This window comes from Lipophrys pholis, assembly GCF_963383615.2.
Source record: "Lipophrys pholis genome assembly, chromosome: 5".
NCBI classification, from domain to species: Eukaryota; Metazoa; Chordata; class Actinopteri; order Blenniiformes; family Blenniidae; genus Lipophrys; species Lipophrys pholis.
Window position 1 is genome coordinate 9,875,212 of NC_137628.1, and position 19,854 is coordinate 9,895,065.

Sequence of the window (19,854 nt, forward strand, 5' to 3'; positions counted from 1 at the left end):
AAAAAGAAAAGAAAAGACACACAATGATTAGCATGCCAAAAATGTACTTAGTTGAAGAAAAATCCACTACATGCGTGCAAACTATTTATCTTTAAGGTTTTTAAAGAGGAAAGACTGATGGGGCAGGCGGAGCGGACCGACCTGAGTCGTCCGCCAGGTCGCTCGGACTGGATGGACATGTAGCTGGTGCTACTGAGGCGGGAGGCACTGCTGGCTCGGGAGAGGGCCGACACGTCGCTCATGTCGCTGTCCGAGGACCGGGCCGACATGTTGTCGCTGCTCCGCCTCTGCTCAGCGTACATCTGCAGACACAGAGTTCAAAGAGAAAAAGATGCAGGTAAACGCCTGTGTCAAGGTTTCAAATATATTCACATCCATTTGAAGCCTTTAATCACAATCTTCAACAACTACATCAGATTTTAAAAAGCTGATGACGTTTGTGGCTCTTCTCAGGCCGGATCACAGCGTCTCAGGGTAAATGATGTCCCATTAGCCTGAGCAGAGTTAGGTAGTAGCGTTTGCGGCAGTTTCAGGCTGTCACCTGATCAGTTCTCTATGGTATGCTTTTTTTGTGCAGATAAGAAAGTAATTACTTGGTAATAATAGTAAAATAGCTGTATTGTTGTCGTGGATCTGTGTTCGGTCAGTCTGATGACTGATTATCTCGTTACATCAGTTAGTGGGAGGAAGATGCTCTATAATCAGGATGTCCTGACCTCCCGTTTGGTCTTGAGGTCGGTCTCGGGGTCGTGGGAGGCAGAAGGCCGGTAGGAATGTACTTTTATCGGCAGCTGTCGGGCTCGTTCCTCCACCGCAAGAGCTGAAAGAACAGAGCCAACAAACAGGATGAGACAGAGACACATGAAGAAGAACGAGAGGGAAAACAGTGGCAATTAAGGCTGTTCGCTCACATTCAACATGAGTCCATTCATTTCTGAAGCTCGGCTGACAGCACTGATACAGATTTATCCCAAAGCAACCGTCAGCCCCATCATGTAAATCTGTCCATGTGGATCTGCTCTCAGTCATCAGGAAGACCTGTCCTCTATCATGTGTTCAGAACATACACAGGACAGTTTCTGTGCACTCCTGTCTTTTCACGTTATAAGCTCACTGCTGCTAAACCAGCCACCACGATGGCAGTGAAGCACTTAAGATATCCACAGAGATCATCACAACACACAGAAGAATAAGGATTTTTTTTTCATGAATTTACAAAAATCAAAATGAACTATTTGGGGATTTTTGATTGTGCAAGCATGAGTTTTTCTTCTTGGTGCACACGCACACAGTCTTTAAAGAATCTGTACACACACACTGTAGTCCATTGTGAGCTGGATAAAGAGGTGCAGATGATGGATGGACTGCTGGTCTATCCTGAAGGTGCAGTGTGGGGGACCTGACACTAGGTGGAGCCTGATGTTCACTACTAACATCCAATGAGCTCCTACACCTGCTTTGAACAACTTAAGTGTCACAGAGGATGAGGATGAATGGGGAACACCTGAGACATGGGGGAAGTCGGGGTACCTTGTTCGACGCTGCTGCTCCTCGCTGGGAGCTGCGGGAGCTGCCTGCCTCTGCGACCTGATGAGGGCGTCCCGGCTGGAGGAGAGGGGCTTCCCCGGTGTGCTCTGAGGGGCAACGACACAAACACACAACAGTCAACCGCGAACCGAGTTACAGAGAGACCACATCATGTCAGAGGGACGAGTCGACTTCAGGAAAGCAGAAGGAAAGTCGAGGTACACACAGTCTATACACAAACAGGACACACAGCACAATGGTGCAGACACACGCAGCGGATCAGAGAGGAAAAGCAGTGGGTTTGAGGGGGTTAAAGTTCAGTCTGCAGCAGCATGCACCTGTCCAGTCGAGGAGAGTTAGGACAAGACCCCGACAGGACAGTCTGGTTGAAGGGCCTCAGGGGCCCCCCTCGCCCTCGACTGCCCCTCAGGATAGAGGTGGGCTGGATACGGCTGCCGTTAGTAAGCAAGAAGGAATTAAAAACATCAAACCAAAAGACGGAAAACTGATATTAAACTGTAAAAATGAATGTCAGTTCTGCCTCTGTGTGTGTGTGTGGCAGTACACAAGCAGGAGCTACACAGCAAAAACGGACACAAATCAAATGTTTGCATGCTAAATATGATGTTAGCAGCCTGTTTAATAAACTAATCAGAAAATTCCTAGCTGTAGTTTGTATTTGGAGAAATTTGGGTGGTGAAAACCTTTAAATCAGCTTGAAACCTGAAGGAAGAAATCAAACCTCCACAAAGCAGAGAGTGAAAATGGGTTGGGTTAGATGAGATTAGTAGGTAGATTAGGTTCCCCATGGTTCCTGCCATGAAACCCAACTGGATTGTCGTCAATCATTTTTTAATTTCCCTCAAAAGAAACTTGAAAAGTACCTTTTTTAGGAATCAGCCAAATGAACCTTGTCACATGACTAACATTTCATGACTAAATGAAACTTGTCCAATGACTTCACCAAGAAACAGAGTCAACACGCTTTCATACATTAAAAATCTTTAAAAAATAACGGAGGTGAAACCTGAGCGGTTTTAGGGCAAAAACTGTATAAAACTCATATTTTGTGCTGAGAAAATGGTTGATAGGTTTAGTTTGAAAGTCAAATCTACACACACAACTTCCAGAATAAACTCATAAACAGTAACTCCACAGATCCTATGGCAGAATGAATAAAGGAATGAATGAATGAATGAATGAATGAATGAATGAATGAATGAATGAATGAATGAATGAATGAATGAATGAATGATCTTACCTGTCACCCTCCAGGATTTTTCCATTGTTGTTTCTTTGAGAGTTTGAACTGGATGAATTGTTACATGACCTGATTCAGGCGAACAGCCGAGAGAGAAGAGACAAAAACAAACAGCAGAGGGAAACTGAAGCAAAGGATGAACACGCAGAAAACTGTGAGAAAATTAGGATAACTCTGAGAAAACTATGAGAAAACTGAGCAAACTCTGAGAACATTGAGAAAACTGTAAGAAAACTGAGAAAATTCAGAAAAGAACAGACAGAAGTATGAGAAAACTGAAAAAACTGAGAGAAGTCTGAAGAAAGTGTTAAAACTCAGAGAAAACTGAAGAAATTGAGAAAAGTCAGAGAAAATTCCCCCCAAAATTATACTGACAATCATGTAAAGGGAAATAAAATCACTTTGTTTTTGCGTTTTTAAAACGTTTTGTCAAAGTGTCTAGTTTTTTTTTCCACATCAGCAGGGAACTAAAAGAAGGTTCGCGGGGGCGGGACTATGATGGTGCGCTCACTTTCAGCTGGGTGGGGCAGGGAGGAAAGAGCAGGCAAGCAGAGCTTGAGAGGGGGGTGGGGGTTGTAGCCATACATGTGGGAATCAAGGCCGGGTATACCTGTCTTCTTCCACATGTTGTACTAAGATCCGGGGATTCGGGGGGATCTTGCGGGGTAAAAAGTTGGAGCACCTGGAGGGTTGGTGACGAGGAGGAGGAAGAAGGTCCCATGGGGGTCAGGGTGGGGGGTAAAAGCAGGAAATGTTAGTGAGTGACAACTGTGTAACTCCAGTACTTTTTAAGAAGGTTATTGGGAAGTGGTCCAGTTTACTAATTTGCATACATTTGCACAACGCAGTGTTGCACACTTTTGTCCAAGAGGATATGAACTCAACTGTATTGCACATAAAGTCTGTCTTTTTCAAGTTTGGTTGGAGGCTTGACTTTCTTTCTACTTGAATTGACCAGTTCTAAGTGAAAATGAGCGACAACATGAGATGAACTGAGGTGAAAACATGAAACATCCTCAAAAAGAAAAGAGTCGAATGATCGTTGAGTGAAGATCTGCGGGCTGCGTACCTGTCTCTGTCTGCAGAGGGAAAACTGGAGTCTGGCCTCAGACATGTGGTGCTGGCACTTCTCACTCTGTCCAACGAAGGCTGCAGGTCACTGCACCACCACCGGGCAGAGCAGAGAGGAGGAGGAGGAGAAGGAGGAAGAGGAGGAGGAGAGGGAAAGACGAGAGGAGGAGAGGAGGAGAGAGAAGAAAGAGGAGAGAGGAGGACTCCATCAGATAGTGCAGGAACATGAAATACTTCTGAAACTTTGTCTCAATTCATCATCAGTGAGATCTCTCTGATGGGAGGCTGGAGGTTTGGAAGTGTGTGTGTGCGCACGTGTGTGTGTGTGTGTGTGTGTGTGTGTGTGTGTGTGTGTGTGTGTGTGTGTGTGTGTGTGTGTGTGTGTGTGTGTGTGTGTGTGTGTGCGTGTGTATTTGTTTGTCTAGTATCTCTTGTTTGCCCTGAATGTGGACTGACAGGCAGTGTCTTCTGACACAATGACAGATGGTGGTGGCGTGTGATCACATGGGGTGTTTCAGACTGACCGCCTCGCATGCTCAGCAGCAGCTTTGAAAGCTTGTTCAAGCTCAGCAGGGTCAGTGGGGGAGGGGGGGGTTTAAGGGTCCTAGTGGGCGGGGTTGGGGCTAGGGTGGAATCGTTCTTACCTCACCGTGACCTCATCAGTGAACCTGAGCACGCGGTGTGTCAGGATGCTACGAGGCAAAGTCCCGCCCCCTTCCTGCCTGGGGGGCGGTTTGCCCTTTAAGCATGCTGGGAGGGTGGAGCTGCAGAAGCACCGCCCACATGGAGGGGGGAAGGGAAAAAAATAAAAGAAAAAAAACAAAATGTGACACATGCAGGAAAAAAATAAAAGCAGCAACAGAATAAATGTAATAAATGAAAGAGAAGTAAATGAGAACATGCAGGATGAAAAATGATTCTATTGGTTGAACTATTAAACCTCTTTTGTTAAATTGCAAATTCTTCTCTCATTTAGTTTTCATACTCAGTGACATAATGTCACTTACTTTTTTCCTCTTCTTTTTTTTTTACAATCATATTTCAGAAGTACTTTCAGGATTTAGACATCATTGGAAATTTCTATCATATGACTCATTCTGAGTGTAATTGTAAAAAAAGTCATCCTAATCCTCCTTTCAAAATATCGGTATTTAGATCTTTAGAATTTTTGTCATGGTTTTTCATGATTTGGTGGATCGTTTCATGATAACGGTGCTCGGAGCCACTGAAAGTTTTTTTTAAAACGGCTCCCAAGGTGGTACTTTTTGAAAACAATCTGACACCGTCTCCTTGGAAATGGGGAAAATGAACATTTTTGAAACACTGCTCTTGCGTATGCATGCCACGGCCATAATAAATAGTTAGTAATAAATAAATAAATAGTCCTCCTGCTCAAGTGTGAGTAGATCGACAATACCAACAACGTTTCCTCCAGAGTGTCATGACTCCCAGTCCATATTCTACTGCTGCTTGGTAGTTTTATAGTTGACAGTCTCCATATTAACAATCCAACTTCATCATCTATCCATGTCAATGTTTGTGTTGTCAGTGTTTATTGCGTATGGTTCTCTGCATGTATGTGTGTGTGGTTTCATTACAAAGTCATCCAACAGGTACCCACTATTGGCCCAACATGCTTAACTACATAATGTTCGGCATTTTGGCGGTTTCAGTGTAGACAGGCATTATTCTCAATAAAGTTAAAGATGCAAAACATTTCTGAGAAGAAAATGCAAAACCAATGCATTTTCCCCTGAAACCTAAGACTAATCACCAATCTATTTTAAAATGCAATAATTTGCTCAATAACTTTCTAAGAATAACCAAAATATAATTTGTTTCCCCCTGTGTTCACAGTTCCTGATTTTGCTCATCTGGAATCTACAGATAATTCCGATCACAGGAAACAAAGTGACGACCACAAAATGATCTACGTCCTGTCTGTGACTTCATTATGTAAGAGTATGGACGCACGCATGCACGCACGCACACACACATATACGGGGAGATTACATGTAATTCTGATTACGTAACACAATCTACAGATCTACTAAAGCTTACAGTGAGGGCCCCCACCTCTCCCTCTACCTCCCCCTATACGAATCAGGGTCTGTATCCTAACCCGAACCAGGGTGGGTTTCTTGCTCCCCAGCCACATTAAAAGCCCATAGAAATGACTGTGTTGCATTTGGTGCTTTATAAAAAAAAGTTGAATTTAACTGAATTAAAGCCGCCGAGGTGGCACGTGGCGAGCGCAGTGAGCTCCAGTGGAACTATAACATTTCGAAGCGTTTCATTAAACAGATTCAGGCAGAACACAGAAATGGAGGAGAGATGTAGTGATGAATGAGTGATGGAGGCCTCTTTTCCAGAAGCGGCACAACAAAGAAACGAGGAGAACATTATCAGGATCTTCTGATGAAGATCAACATCTGATACACCCGTTAAAGGACGATTACTGGGAATTCTTTAAACATGTTCCAGCTCACCAACCACAGCTCACAGATTCTTTGCATATATATATAAAATTGTTTTGTTGTTGTTTGTTTACTATTAGAAACATTTCTTTATTGCATCTTTGTAACCCTGTATTTGTATCTAAACTACCTTAAAAAAAACTTGAGAGCCACTTTCACATCAGTACCAAGCTCCTCTGAAGCAGGTCTCTCAAGTACCTTGTGGCTCCACAAACGTGGTGATTCGGGCTGACGAGCTAAAACGGACTCTCAGTACGTCCATTAACTCAGTGGTCCCCAAACTTAGTTTCTTTGCCTCCAAGACAAACGGTGGATCCCCTTTCTCCCCTCCAATGGGGCCACGGACCTCATGTTGGGAACCACTGTCTCACATGAGGAAAATCAGCACGTCTTGAAGCAGCACAACGGCAGACTGAGTACACACAAACACATTCCCAGCACAGCGAGCACAGGAGGTCTGCTGCTACCACACAGCCCACCAACGCCATGGAGGGGTTGGATGTGGGGGTAAAGGGGTGTGTGTGTGTGTGTGTGTGTGTGTGTGTGTGTGTGTGTGTGTGTGTGTGTGTGGGTGGTTGGGGGTGGGGTTGGGGTGAATGTCGGGGTGGGGGTGGGGGTGGGGGGGCACAACAGCGTTTCACACCGAACGCTTACCTGTAAATGTCTTTATGGATACCGTTTACTAAGAGGGGCATTTTGGGGGGCAGTGTGTTGTTGTATCTAGCTACGCCCCTGGTTGTATGAGCAGAAATCATGCACGTCACAGAGAACAGGAAAATGAAAGTAGAAACAAAAAATATTTTTAAAACCGCAGTGAGAGAAAACATCTAGAAGAATGAATGAAAAGAATTCATCACAACAAAAGCTTTGATCTTTGAAGTAGAAGTGGTGGTAATTGAAGTGAAAGTTGTGGTAATTAAAGTAGAAGTGGTGGTGGTGGTGGTGGTGGTGGTGGTGTGTGTGTGTGTGTGTGTGTGTGTGTGTGTGTGTGTGTGTGTGTGTGTGTGTGTGTGTGTGTGTGTGTGTGTGTGTGTTCATGCAGGTGCAGAGGAAGCAGACGTGGTGTAAAGATCATGGTCATCATCGTCACTGTGATCAGATGTGACAGGATGGAGGATGGAGATGAGGAGACCTCTCAAAACAAAGCTAAACTGCTCCTGTTGTCGTTTTCATGGTTTCTTTACCTGTTTGTGTGCAGGCACTCGGCACTCCCGCCGCGGACACACCTGTGCATCTCCAGGACCTCACTGTCATTGCCAATGACGATGTGTGAACAAATAAAAAAAGTACAAACACAACAGAAGAGGATGGAAACTCAGACAGGCAGAGTGAGTTCATGAATGACAGAAACACACTGAGCTGCAGCGCAGACTCAACCGGATCTGTGTCACACTGTTTGTCTGCAAAACTTACATTACACACCCTAGGTAACTGAAAGATTAGCTTTAATACTACTTAAAAATACGTCTATGAGCAGATTTAATGTGTAACTACTTCTGAATGCACCACTGAGAATTCACCTCCCCCACAGAGATGCCCCGGAGCGGGTTACCTGTCCTCAGAGTACTCGTAGTCCGAGTCTCCGGAGCGTTGGTGCTCCAGGTGCGAATCGTGGTAGCGGGACGGAGAGTGGGAGTGCTGGCGGTTTTGGTGAATCTCATCCAAACTCCTGATGAAATCAAGAGAATATTGTTCTTTAATATTTTAGCTCACAATGTGTAACAATCAAACCTACAAGGGCCTGCAAATATTAGATTATTCCATAAAATCTGAAAATCACCTTGCAGGTGTATGCAGGTGTATGCAGGTGTGTGGAGGTGTGTATAGGTATATACAGCTATATACAGGTGTGTGTAGGTATATACACAGGTGTGTGCAAGTGTGTGCAGGTGTGCATACCATATTTTCCGGACTATTGAGCACACCTGAATATAAGCCGAACCCACAAAATAAAAAAACAAAAAATAAAAAAAGTATGTACTATATAGGCTGCATAGAGAGAGAGAGAGAGAGAGAGAGAGAGAGACAGAGAGAGAAATACACAATCACTCAGGGTTTTGTCTCTGTTGATAAAGTATTTTATCGGATATTTGCTGATTGTGATTCTGAGGAGGAAGATTTCTCAGTCACGGACTCCAGCAGGGCAGATTTACGTGATGCACCTGAACGCATCACTCACGGCCGTCAGCTGCTGGAGTTCCGGACAACGGAAAGCAGCACAAGACGAGGTCACGAAGAGCAGAAATCTATCTTTTAAGGCAAGCTTTGGAAAAGCAGAGGCACTCAAACAGCTTGTATCTACATGCGGAAGTAGAATCTGGCGTCATGAAGCCTGTTAACCCGTAAAAAACCATAAATTAGCCGCGTCATTGTGTAAGCTGCAGGGTTCAAAGCGTGTGAAAAAAATAGTCCGGAAAGTACAGTAGATATATACAGATATGTACAGGTGTGTGCAGGTGTGTGCAGGTGTGTGCAGGTATATACAAATATATACAGGTGTGTGCAGGTATACACAGGTATATACAGGTGTGTGCAGGTATATACAGGTATTTACAGGTATGTGCAGGTATATACAGGTGTGTGCAGGTTTGTGCAGATGCTGCTCACCTCTGCATGGGTACATGTGCGGGTCGGGATCGAGCCCTGCATGTGTCCTCCCTGTGCGGTGACACGGAGCGTGAGCGGTGCTGGACCGGACGCTGCTGCTCCGGCACCGCCAACGTGCTGCCCCGCTCCCTGTCCCTGGAGTTACGCTCTGCACCTACACACACACACATAGACACACACAGAGCATCAGTGTGTCTGTGGCGGCAGGAGCTGGCCGGGCGTTGTGAGCTGCTCACTACCATCACAGATGCCATTCACTCTCTTCCAGCCTGTAGAACATCTCTGCAGGATGTTTTACAGGAGATGACCGGCCTGCAGGCGGCGGTCACGTCAGCTCGCTGACTGTTTCTGCTGCGCTTCAGTCAGACCTGCCGCGGACGACATCTGCATCTCCCACCGTGGATGTGAACCCCCACAGGGAGGAGATGACAGATCAGACGCCCACAGCTACAAAAACTACAGCACGTATGAGCCGCATGATGCAGAACATGGATTCAGAGAAAATGTCGCTGCCTGATTTGAATATCTAACTCCTAAATGAGATATAAATCAGACATGGGGGAGTTTAAGACCTTACGAGCCCCACAGTTTTGGATGGTGCTTGAATTCTGGCAATTATGTAAGGTGACAAATGTGATGCTTAAAAAGAAAACCAAATTTTTTTTATGGATTATGGGATTCAAATTTGTGTCACATCGCACTTTTGTCACTGCCTTGCACTGCAATCACTGAAATAGTTAAACCTGCTAAAATTGGATAAAATAGTGAAAACAACAAATATATTGAAGTAAGGTGAACTAGCAAAAATAAACTTCATAAGCAGTTTTTATTGAGGTTTCTTTATTATTCCAGCATAAACTATTGTGTTGGTAAACATGGCAAAACTGGACACTTTCTACTCTGAATGTTAGCGGAAGTTACATCAGTTACTGGGAGGAAGATGCTGTGTTACCTGGATGTTAGCGCTTATCGAAAGAAACAGATTTATCAGTTCATGACAAGGCGTATTTTATATATATATTTTATGTATTGTGAAATTAAAACCTGAATGGGTCTTATTTGTGCGTTTCTCGAAGGGCTAACAGTTAGACTTTGACACCGTCCTCTGAAAAATACAGTTTTGGACATCGCTAAAGCTAATGCTAACAGCTGCTCAGTGAGCAGGACAGAGCGAGACGGCAGCTCTTTAAGAGTTTTGGTGAACACGATCATTGAAACTATGTCAGTAACTGTGATTATGTCGGGGATTTCTTGATAGTAATCAACAGCACCATTGTTGTCCAGCGTTTTACACCAACTGATTGGTTTGAGGTGAACAAAATCAATATTTTCTTGGTGTGCAATCTGTTTCCGAACAACCAGGCACACATACGTGCTTAAAAACAAAGAAAAGAGATGACAAAAATGTGTGAACCAGCTCAGTGTTCAGACTGACAGGAACTGAAGCTCCGGCAGAAACAGACACACAACAAAGCAGTTGTCGTGGATCGGCTGGCCGGTAAGTGAAAAATGAAATCAGAACACTTAATTAGCTCTGCGGACGGTCGGTGTTTCCCTCAGTGCAGTGATGCCAGAAGCATGCAGGAGAGGAGCAGTGAGGCTCTGCGGCTCGACAGTCCAACATGCAGTCGGTGCTTCAGTGTTTCCACGGCCCAGCAGAGGACGAGGAGCCGTCCTTCCACGGCGTCTGAGGAGTGTGTCCACTTGTGCCTCAGCAGAAATTCATCTAATTTGACTGAATCAGAGGCGGGAAGGAGGCTCTCTCACCCAGTGCTGGACTCCTACAGGCTACCACAAGGAAATACTCAGGAACATGACCCCCACCCACCTTTATCCACAACTACCAAACCATCATCAAACTCAGTATCAATGATGCGATGGGATCCTGCACACACACACACACACACACACACACACACACACACACACACACACACACACACACACACACACACACACACACAAGGTGAGGTCCAGAGGCTCATCAGAGACAGAGAGAAAGAGAGAGCTGAGTAAAGGAAAGGTTATCGACAGCCGCTCGCTCAAACATTCTGCAGGTTCAATGACAGTGAGTTGAGTGGTGCGTTCGGGGAGCCACGTACTCTGCAGCTTCTTGCTGGGGCTGTCTCCGTGGACGTGTCTGCGCGGGAGGTATGGCGAGGGCTGGGGCAGGGGTATGGAGGACACGTCGTGCGTCTGCAGTTTGTACCAGTGGGGGATGTCGTCTAACAGGGCCGTCTCCAGCTCGATGAGGATCTGAGAGGAGGCGCAGAGGACAGAGGAGCAGAACACAGTGATCGTCACACACCGATCACACCAAAAGTTGTTTTTGTTGCTTTCTAAATAAAACTGAATTGAAATGTACATTAATACAGGCATGTTAGCTTCACACCTGGAAGGAGATGTAGTTATATCAACCGGCAGGTAATCAAGTAGCTTTGATTTACAAAAACAAAAAAACACATGTATCTCAAAATAGTAACTTATATGTAAAGATTCTTATTTAACTTTGAAATTCATCTCAAAACAGAAGTATGAATGTCTTCGTGTTGAGCTGCACATCAGCAGTTTGTGTGTGTGTGTGTGTGTGTGTGTGTGTGTGTGTGTGTGTGTGTGTGTGTGTGTGTGTGTGTGTGTGTGTGTGATGCCCACTGCATGTCTCAGAAGGAAGAAAAGAAAGTTATAAGACATAACTTTCTTCATAGTAAACCAGATACAAAATATATACACATGACCCATTAGGCTTTGACAGTTGGCTTTTTATAAAATAATATTTTCTAATTCATCTAATATTACTACAACTTTTGTCTTCTTCGTATACAGCTGCATTGTTTTCTCATCTTAGTCAGCTTGTTTTAAGATAATTACTTTTCAAAATAAATGGTAATGGTATAACTGTGGGGTAAAAAATTTTTTTTTTAAAAATGTAACCAAATTCCAATACATTTTTGACAGCTGGAGTTTTAGACCTCTGCTGTGGTGGTCTATGTGGTTTACGTGTTACATAATCTGAATTTATTTATGTCTGATGGTGGTAGAATTGTTAAAAATGTAGAATAAGTGAGAGTTTCCACTGTTTTTCTTTCAAGATATCTTCATCTTTTTTACTGAAGTTTGTTTTGGTAAAGTGAAACGAACTTCAGTCCAACCACATCTAGTCAGTCTACTTAGACCTGCTGGAAACTGTAACACAAAGATCTGTTTCTCTGCTCTCTGGTAGTTTTTGAATGTTATACATAATAACCTGGAGGATTTATGGTGATGAGTATGTATGCTTCATCCTGCAGTGACAAGATGCAGCTAACAGCGCATTAAACATGGTGGTGGCAGCATCATGCACCGGAGAGCTGACAAAGGGAGAATACAGTGTCATAAAATATTGTTCTACATAATGTAAAAACCAGGTTCAACTCTGTGCGTACAAAGACTAATGAAACAAAGATGGCAGGTAAAGAATTTCTACTAACTACTGAATATGTGTTTACAATTATGACAATGCAGATGAGTACATCAGCAAGATTTCTTTTCATTTGAAGATAAAATTTACAACACAATCGGAAGTGAACGAGTGAAGGCAGATTAAGACGCTCTGACGTCATCGTCCAGTCGGTAAAAGGCTCCGACAAGTTACCAGACCGGTGGAGAAACACTGAGTTCACCCACCTCTCCCAGGAACTCGCTCTCCTCCTCCTGGACTCGAGGCTGGTCCCACACGGTGATCTCCAGCATCCGCTCCCTGAAGTCCCGCCGGTGAACGTGGGAATAGAGGAAGGTCTGGTTCCACTTGGGCTCAGCGCTCTTCTTCACGGTTTTAGTCCGTCGTTTGCTCTTATCGCTGTGATGAAAACATTCGGCTTATAGAAGATGTTTCTCAGAGTAACTACACAGAAGAAAGAAATACTCTGAGGCAGAATGAAGGAGCCGACCTCCTGTCGGGGAGGAAGTACATCTTCACGTAGGGGTTTCGAGGTCGTCCGTCAAGTCGGGTCGGCAGGTCTATGGCTTGAAGGACGTTGACGATCAACTGGTGACCCACTTTGTCGTACCACAGCTTCACCTGGAATGAAGGTTAAGATCGGCGTCAGCCTGAATCCTCATCACCTTGCTCTGAGTCTGGGTCCAGGTACTCACAGAAAGCTGCCCGGGAAGAACCAGTGGGATGTCTCGCAGGGTGCCGGGGCTGGTGGGGGACATCACCGATATCGAAGGGCGGTCCATCTTCTGCGATTCGAAGGAACTTGAACCCGCTGAGGGATGAAGAGAAAAGTGCTTTGTTTAATTAAAGATGCTCGGCTGTTTTTCTGCGATCCGGGTTTGGAACATCTGTCCTGCCAAGATCAGGCTGCAAAATCAAGGAGTTCTTTCAAATCACCATTAAAACAAACTGCTTAGATGACATTCTCACTTTAGACAGTATAACTTTAAGACCCGGTTTACACAAAAACCTATAGTTTTTGCATTCTGGTTTCAGAAAAGTTCCAGGTTTACACTGCAACATTTTGAAAATGATGTCCGTTTAGACAGAAACTGCTGAAACGCTGAAAACGATGTCATTTTCTTGTAGGGCCACTAGTTAGCACTGTTGGTTATTTTTGACAATGTAGACTACAAGGACATTCGTATGGACAGACGAACAAGTTGGATTCTGATTACGGTGACTCTCAACTATAAAACTATCAAGACCCAGCAGAATATGGACTTGGGAGTCATGACACTCTGCAGTTACTTTCCATCTACTCGCGCATCAGCTATTAGCAACGAATATTTCCGGTTTTCACTTGAAAATGTTGTCGTCAAAAAGGGGCCTAAGTCCATCCAGCTTCTATCGATCTATTGCCCTTATTCCGCTCCGCCCACTTTCAATTCTGCATTCTTCCGCATTTTGTCTTAAGCATTTCCGGTTATTGAAAATTACATTGTAGTGGACGAGTGTTTTTATCTCGTCTATAAAAACTACCATAAAACGTAACAAACAATGCTGCTTCAGGGATTTTAAAGTGGGAACACATGAAAACTGAGCTGGGGTGATCGGATGAGGCATGATGTTGCCTCATCCTTCTTTCAGTTTGACCTGAGAGGAGGACATGACAAAGGACTGTGGTAATGATGACGTCTTCGTCCTGTCTTTAGCGGCTCACGGAGCAGCTATGATAAACTGGTATCTACATAGTGGAAAGGTGGGCCATGTGCCGTCATCCAGAGACGGAGACTTCACCTTTTCAAGACAGACGCGAGTCCCAGCTGGTTAGCTAGCGCTAGTCACCATGCTAACCACTCGAAGTGGGTGAAGCAGAGCAACCAGCTGTTACTGCAGATTCAATATTGTGGAAAGTTTGAATATCATTATATGAAATAAACCAAGATGAAATCCTTTCAAACTTGTTATTCTTTATGACAACTATGAGCTTACACAGTGAGACATGAACAACCACTCATCTTCTACATCAGAGATTATGTTGCTTTAAAGGTGCTGCTCAAATCCACAGGTCGTATGCTGTTCCACAACAGTCCTGTCTCTCCTCTTAATGTTTAGATCGTTGTTGTTTCAACTGCTTTCACCTCGTTATCCAGTTATTATGACAGCTCCGCACGGAGCATTGAATGCTACACACAGCTAGCCGTGGTTAACCACGTAGCACCGACGTAGCGCGACTAGCATACACAGCCAGTCGCGCCCAGTCCCAAATCAGCAATGCACAGAGCCAGCCGTGGAACACCAGAGCAGACACACGGCTAGCAGCGGTTAGCCACGGAGCACCGACAGACAAAGTTAGCCACGGCTAGCTATGAGCACTGGAGCAGCAACCCACACAGCCAGCCGCCGCTAAACAAGGTACACCGATTCACACACAGCCAGCTTGCTAGCTACAGAGCGTCGATCCACATCATCTTTAAAGCTCTTGAATCAGAGATAGTCAGCCCTGTTCACCGTACAGAGGGAGCAGCTACTACGGGCAACGACACAACAGTACAGTAGTCCCACCCACCGGAAGTTGTAAGACAAAATGATGCAATATGGCGGCACCTTAGTTTTGGCGCCAAATAAGGTCAATACTAGAGGGGTCGTGACCTTTCCAGCAACACAGGTAAAACATCACAGAATCGCCACTAACTTCATGAGCATGTTTTTTGGATGGAGGGAGGAAGTCTAATGATGTGAAGAAAACCTTCCCAGGCACAGGGAGAACATGAACACTCTAACAAGACTAAGTGAGCTCTAACAGACAACCTTCTGTGATCTGACAGTACCAACCACTGCTCCACTACACCGCCCCTGTTTTAGTCCAAGTTCTTCACTTTTGGGTTTTATGTATCTGAGAATCATGCTGGCGTTTAGCTTGTCTGATTGTGGTTGCTACTTTTGATAATATAATAAAAGAATATTCTTCTAATTGTTATCCAATAATTTGTTCATCGTTTACACCACTTAGAAATAAAATATAACTGTGGCTCCTGTAAATATTAAAAAGATCAGTATTTTAAGACTTACTGGACTCTAGTGGAGGGTGGGAGGACTCAGGGATTCTCGGTGTGTCTCTGTAAAAGATGAAAACAAAGACTTGTTTGAACATGTTCAGGTTTATGCCGCAATGAAATTCATGTGTGGACATTCATCTTCCTGGAATGAATGACTTAAACACATCAAACTGAGGTGGACAGTCGAGGAAAAGCCAACAGCTGGGGAAAAAAAGGGAATCTTTCAGGAGAGACGAAGAGGAAAAAGGCTCCGCCCACTCAGTCCACTCTACTTACTGATACGCTCTATACACTTTTCTCAAGATGTTTTTGGACATAATTCTGTTGATGGAGCTTTCAGACGAAGAAAGGAGACAAACCAGCAGTCAGCACATAACTGCTATACTTCAGTCATACTCAGGACTCATCAGTGATCTTCATCCTACCCGATAGGTCTGGAAACTACGATCTCCACTTGTGGCTCAGCCTTGGATTCAAGGATGATGTTGTAAACTTCTTTCTTGGTCGCTCCCGGTAGTGACTTCCCGTTCCACTGCAGCACCTCGTCACCTGAAAACCAAATGCTGTTTGGGTTGGACGTTCTTCACTCTCCCAGAGGGGCAGATATTTGAAAAAAAAAAAAAAAAAAAGAAAGACAACACAGTGTCCACAGTGTGCACTTTAAAACTACTGGTGCTGTAATTTTGTGTGTTGCCATGGTTACAGCAGCTTCATCATTAACAATCAGAACAGAAACATTCTCTTTTAAGTTTTATTATTTTCATTGCACACTGATTTTCAAATATTGTCTAATGAAAAAAAACCAACAGATAAATAAGGTAAAAAAGTTAAAAAAGCTAAACCAGCGAAGAAAATAATGGAATGACTAAAAAAAGAGAATAACAACTAAAACTACTCAAACAATTCAATAATAATAGGGGAAATGATCAAACAAAAATGATTAAACTTGTTAATGTTGCGTTGTAATTTTTTCAGGAAAAAAAAGTAAAAGTGGGGGAAAAAAGGAAAAAAGGAAAAAATAAAGAAAAAGAGAAAGCTAAAAAAAAAAGGTTAAAACAAAAAAAGTTGAAAAAAATGCTAGTATATCTAAAAATGCTCTAACCAACAGGAAACTCAGTGGCTATAAATAGCTATGGCAACTAAAATATATATTGATATATAAAATATCTAACGTGAGAGAATCCCTGCAAAAAAAGGGGAAAAATCTCTAAAAACGGCTACACGCGCTAAAAAATTTTTAAAGTTACAAATGCAAATCTCGAAAACAGGTCTTGGTCATAAATGTTGCAGGATGCCAGCTATAGAGCATCTTCCTTCTACGAACTGATGCAACCAGCTAAAATCCAGATAATAGATCTTCTGCTATTATTACTGTAGTATAATCTAAAATCATCATGGTATTTAACACACAGTGCATTAATCCAACATTTAAATGTAATCTGAATGTAGTTTGTGACAGGTCCAAATGACCAAGAAATAATACATTAGTCTCTAAAGTAATTAGTTACTATTTATTCCCAATAACTAGTTAAGTCACTAAACTAATTTGTTTGAAGACATAAATCAATTGTAAACAAATGATGTACTGCCTACACCCCACTTTGTACAACCCCAAACTGAAGCAGCTCCTGAGTGAAAGCAGCGTTAATCCTCCGTTGCTCTAAAGAATACAGGAAGAACATGTTGAGTGTGTATGAACCTGCTCGTAAGTGTCCCACAACATCTGCCAGGCTGCCTTTTTTCACTTTGGTGATGAAGGCCCCGAGTCTTCCTGTTTCTGTCATCTTCCCTCCGACCACCTGCACACAGCGAGGACACAGGAGGACGGAGACAGAGGAGAGAAGGAAATGGTCCATCATGTCCAGGAGTTGTTGTGTCTTAATGAAATACAAGCTTCTATCTGACAAATTATTCTTTATGTTGATGACGCCCTACTTACTTTCAGGCCCAGGAGGGATCCGGCCTCGCGTGGCATGGCCGATCTCTTACTAAGAGTGATGCGTCCGATCAGGTGGTCTCCTTCTTTAGATGGCTGCCAGGAAACTGGATGCTGCAGAGACACGGCCAGAAGGGTTAGGGCCAGCTTTGTCCCGAAGAGCAACTGTTTTACTCAACCCTTGTTTATTTATTTTACTCCTAAAGTCACTCAGTGCTCCTGACAGCTACTGGAAGTAGCATTAGCATTGAAAATTGTTATTCTAATTAGCATTAGCATGATTAAATAGCAGTTAGATTCAATATCTAAGAGCTGCGTGTGTCTCAGATGTTTTGCTGCTGCTGCTTCTTGTTGTTGTAATTAGTTGATAAATCTTTTTCTTTAAGACTTAACATCCTGATTATAGAGCATCTTCCTTCCACTAACCGATGTATCTTTAGCTGAATGTCATGAGTAAATCAGTCATTAAACTGACCGACAAAGTGCTGACAGTTCAGCTAATGCTAATGTTAATGCTAAAGCTAAAACTAGAATAAAACAGGACAGGACACACGGAAGAAGATAAGTATAGTATATCCCTCCTATCGAGTCACTGTGTTTTTATTGCAGTAACTATTTCTAAAAAGAAGTAATTAGGCACAGTAATCACAAGGAATTTTCAGTAACTTGCAAAACTTTACAATATGGATTAAAGATAAATAGCACTTTGTGGAGGCGTACTTGTGTCAAACTCACATGCCAAACTGCAGGATCTAATGGATGACAGTCCCAGTCACCTGCACGAGGAGACGGGCAGAGAAAGAAATCCATCAACATGGTTAAAGTGTCACATCAATACGAAAAAAGCAGGTAGTCTTCTCTCTAACCAAGTTGTTGTTGAGCTAGAGCAAAAAACCTTAATTCATATAAACATATGTACAACTCTAGAGGCAGCTTTGCAGTCAGGGACATCAGGTATTGATCCTTTATAAGACACTTGGAAAATGAAGGTGTGATGAAAGATTTTACTCAGAGCACAAGAGGGTGTGAAAGAACATCCTTAAGTCTCGTTTACAGTCAACAAACTTTTGATGTTACACACACATATGGATATGAACGAAGCATTCAGTTTGTAGTCTGTGTTCATTATGCATGGAAGCTTTCGGGTTAGACTCAAACGTTGCAGTGCCTCCAGTGTCCATCTAGTGGCAGTGTTGAGATTAGAAGTGACCGTAGAGTTTAATCTCCTCACACACCACCTTCGCTTCACATTGTGTTTTTCTTAGTATCAAAATGACTTCCATCTCCTGTTTTCACCATCGAACTTATTGTTGAAATCTTTCTTCTTTTTTGTAAATAAATCTCTCTTCACTTAGAGCAGCGCTCTCTGCTGGACAGGAATGGTCCTTTCAATGCATTGGATGTATGGAAAATGTAATGTTTCTACTGTCTGAAGTTGCACATTTCTCTTATGATATGTACATGTAGGGGCTGAACAAAGCATTAAACTGACCAAAAATCACAAGTTCCACATTGAAAATTCGCTAAATTAATGTTCAAGGTTACTTTTTAGTGTCTGTGAGTAAAATTGTTTTGAAGAAAATGTCTGCATTTGCCATTCATTTACCAAAACATATATTGAACCTGAGAGGTAGGTACTTGATCGAGTGACAAGACAGAAAAATACTCAGTGTTCCGCTATTCACCAACATAGCAAGAGAGACGAGTAAAAAGACAAGATAAAATAGGTAAGATCAAGATTAATAAAAGAGAAACACAATTACAGTCAGGACAATAAAAGTTATCTCTGGGATAAAGACAAAGATAAGAACATCAAATTTAAAAAGGTACAATAATAAACAGAACTAAGAAATAGGATAAATAAATAAAGTGAAATAGAGTGCAATGTCACTACTTCTTATTGAGCTCAGTGATGGCGACAGGAACAAACCTGTTTTGTTAACGCCATGTCCTGCACCTTATGACTAAAAACATCCTTCCAGAGAAAAGAAGCTGATATAGGAGTCACTATAAAGAACTGATCAAGCCATCCTCTGTACCTTGTTAGTGTACAGGGAGTCTGGACAAGGCTGTGACTCAACAATCAGGTGATTGGACCATCTCACCATTTGGTTCAGTGAGTTTTTCTCTGGGACAGAGGTCTGACCGAACCACACCACTGGGCAAAACGATAAAACAGACTCATCGAAAGACCAATAGAACATCCGATAATCAGGGTTGTGGAGTAACGGACTACATGTAACGGCGTTACGTAATTAGGATACAAAAAAAATGTAACTGTAATCCGTTACAGTACATAAAAAAATGTGTAATCTCGTTACAGGTATATTAGATAAAAACTGGGATTACTTAGCGGGATTACAATAGAAAATCAGATCGCATAAACTAGAAATGCAGCTGACACATGCGCCGTCCACTGGCATTGCGACACTTCCCGACATATTCAGGCAGATTGCAACAACAAACCCATGCCTGAAACGACGCGTTGCCATGGATAC

General features: G+C 43.1%; 1 protein-coding gene across 1 annotated transcript in view; it reads right to left on the bottom strand.

The window, feature by feature from the left end:
• rims1b (regulating synaptic membrane exocytosis 1b) overlaps nucleotides 1–19,854 on the bottom strand; it is a gene marked incomplete at both ends in the record, with an annotated part of 65,859 nt that overhangs the window by 7,070 nt on the left and 38,935 nt on the right. The window contains 23 exons of the mRNA XM_080464610.1: nucleotides 142–302; nucleotides 717–820; nucleotides 1,531–1,634; nucleotides 1,866–1,979; nucleotides 2,789–2,857; nucleotides 3,399–3,470; nucleotides 3,858–3,947; nucleotides 4,504–4,623; nucleotides 6,991–7,068; nucleotides 7,521–7,583; nucleotides 7,889–8,005; nucleotides 8,944–9,097; nucleotides 10,772–10,828; nucleotides 11,046–11,199; nucleotides 12,607–12,778; nucleotides 12,870–13,000; nucleotides 13,075–13,190; nucleotides 15,434–15,480; nucleotides 15,697–15,753; nucleotides 15,846–15,969; nucleotides 17,120–17,219; nucleotides 17,360–17,470; nucleotides 18,092–18,132. Coding sequence (XP_080320736.1) covers nucleotides 142–302; nucleotides 717–820; nucleotides 1,531–1,634; nucleotides 1,866–1,979; nucleotides 2,789–2,857; nucleotides 3,399–3,470; nucleotides 3,858–3,947; nucleotides 4,504–4,623; nucleotides 6,991–7,068; nucleotides 7,521–7,583; nucleotides 7,889–8,005; nucleotides 8,944–9,097; nucleotides 10,772–10,828; nucleotides 11,046–11,199; nucleotides 12,607–12,778; nucleotides 12,870–13,000; nucleotides 13,075–13,190; nucleotides 15,434–15,480; nucleotides 15,697–15,753; nucleotides 15,846–15,969; nucleotides 17,120–17,219; nucleotides 17,360–17,470; nucleotides 18,092–18,132 — 2,356 coding nt within the window. The remainder of the gene's footprint in view (nucleotides 1–141; nucleotides 303–716; nucleotides 821–1,530; nucleotides 1,635–1,865; nucleotides 1,980–2,788; nucleotides 2,858–3,398; nucleotides 3,471–3,857; nucleotides 3,948–4,503; nucleotides 4,624–6,990; nucleotides 7,069–7,520; nucleotides 7,584–7,888; nucleotides 8,006–8,943; nucleotides 9,098–10,771; nucleotides 10,829–11,045; nucleotides 11,200–12,606; nucleotides 12,779–12,869; nucleotides 13,001–13,074; nucleotides 13,191–15,433; nucleotides 15,481–15,696; nucleotides 15,754–15,845; nucleotides 15,970–17,119; nucleotides 17,220–17,359; nucleotides 17,471–18,091; nucleotides 18,133–19,854) is intronic.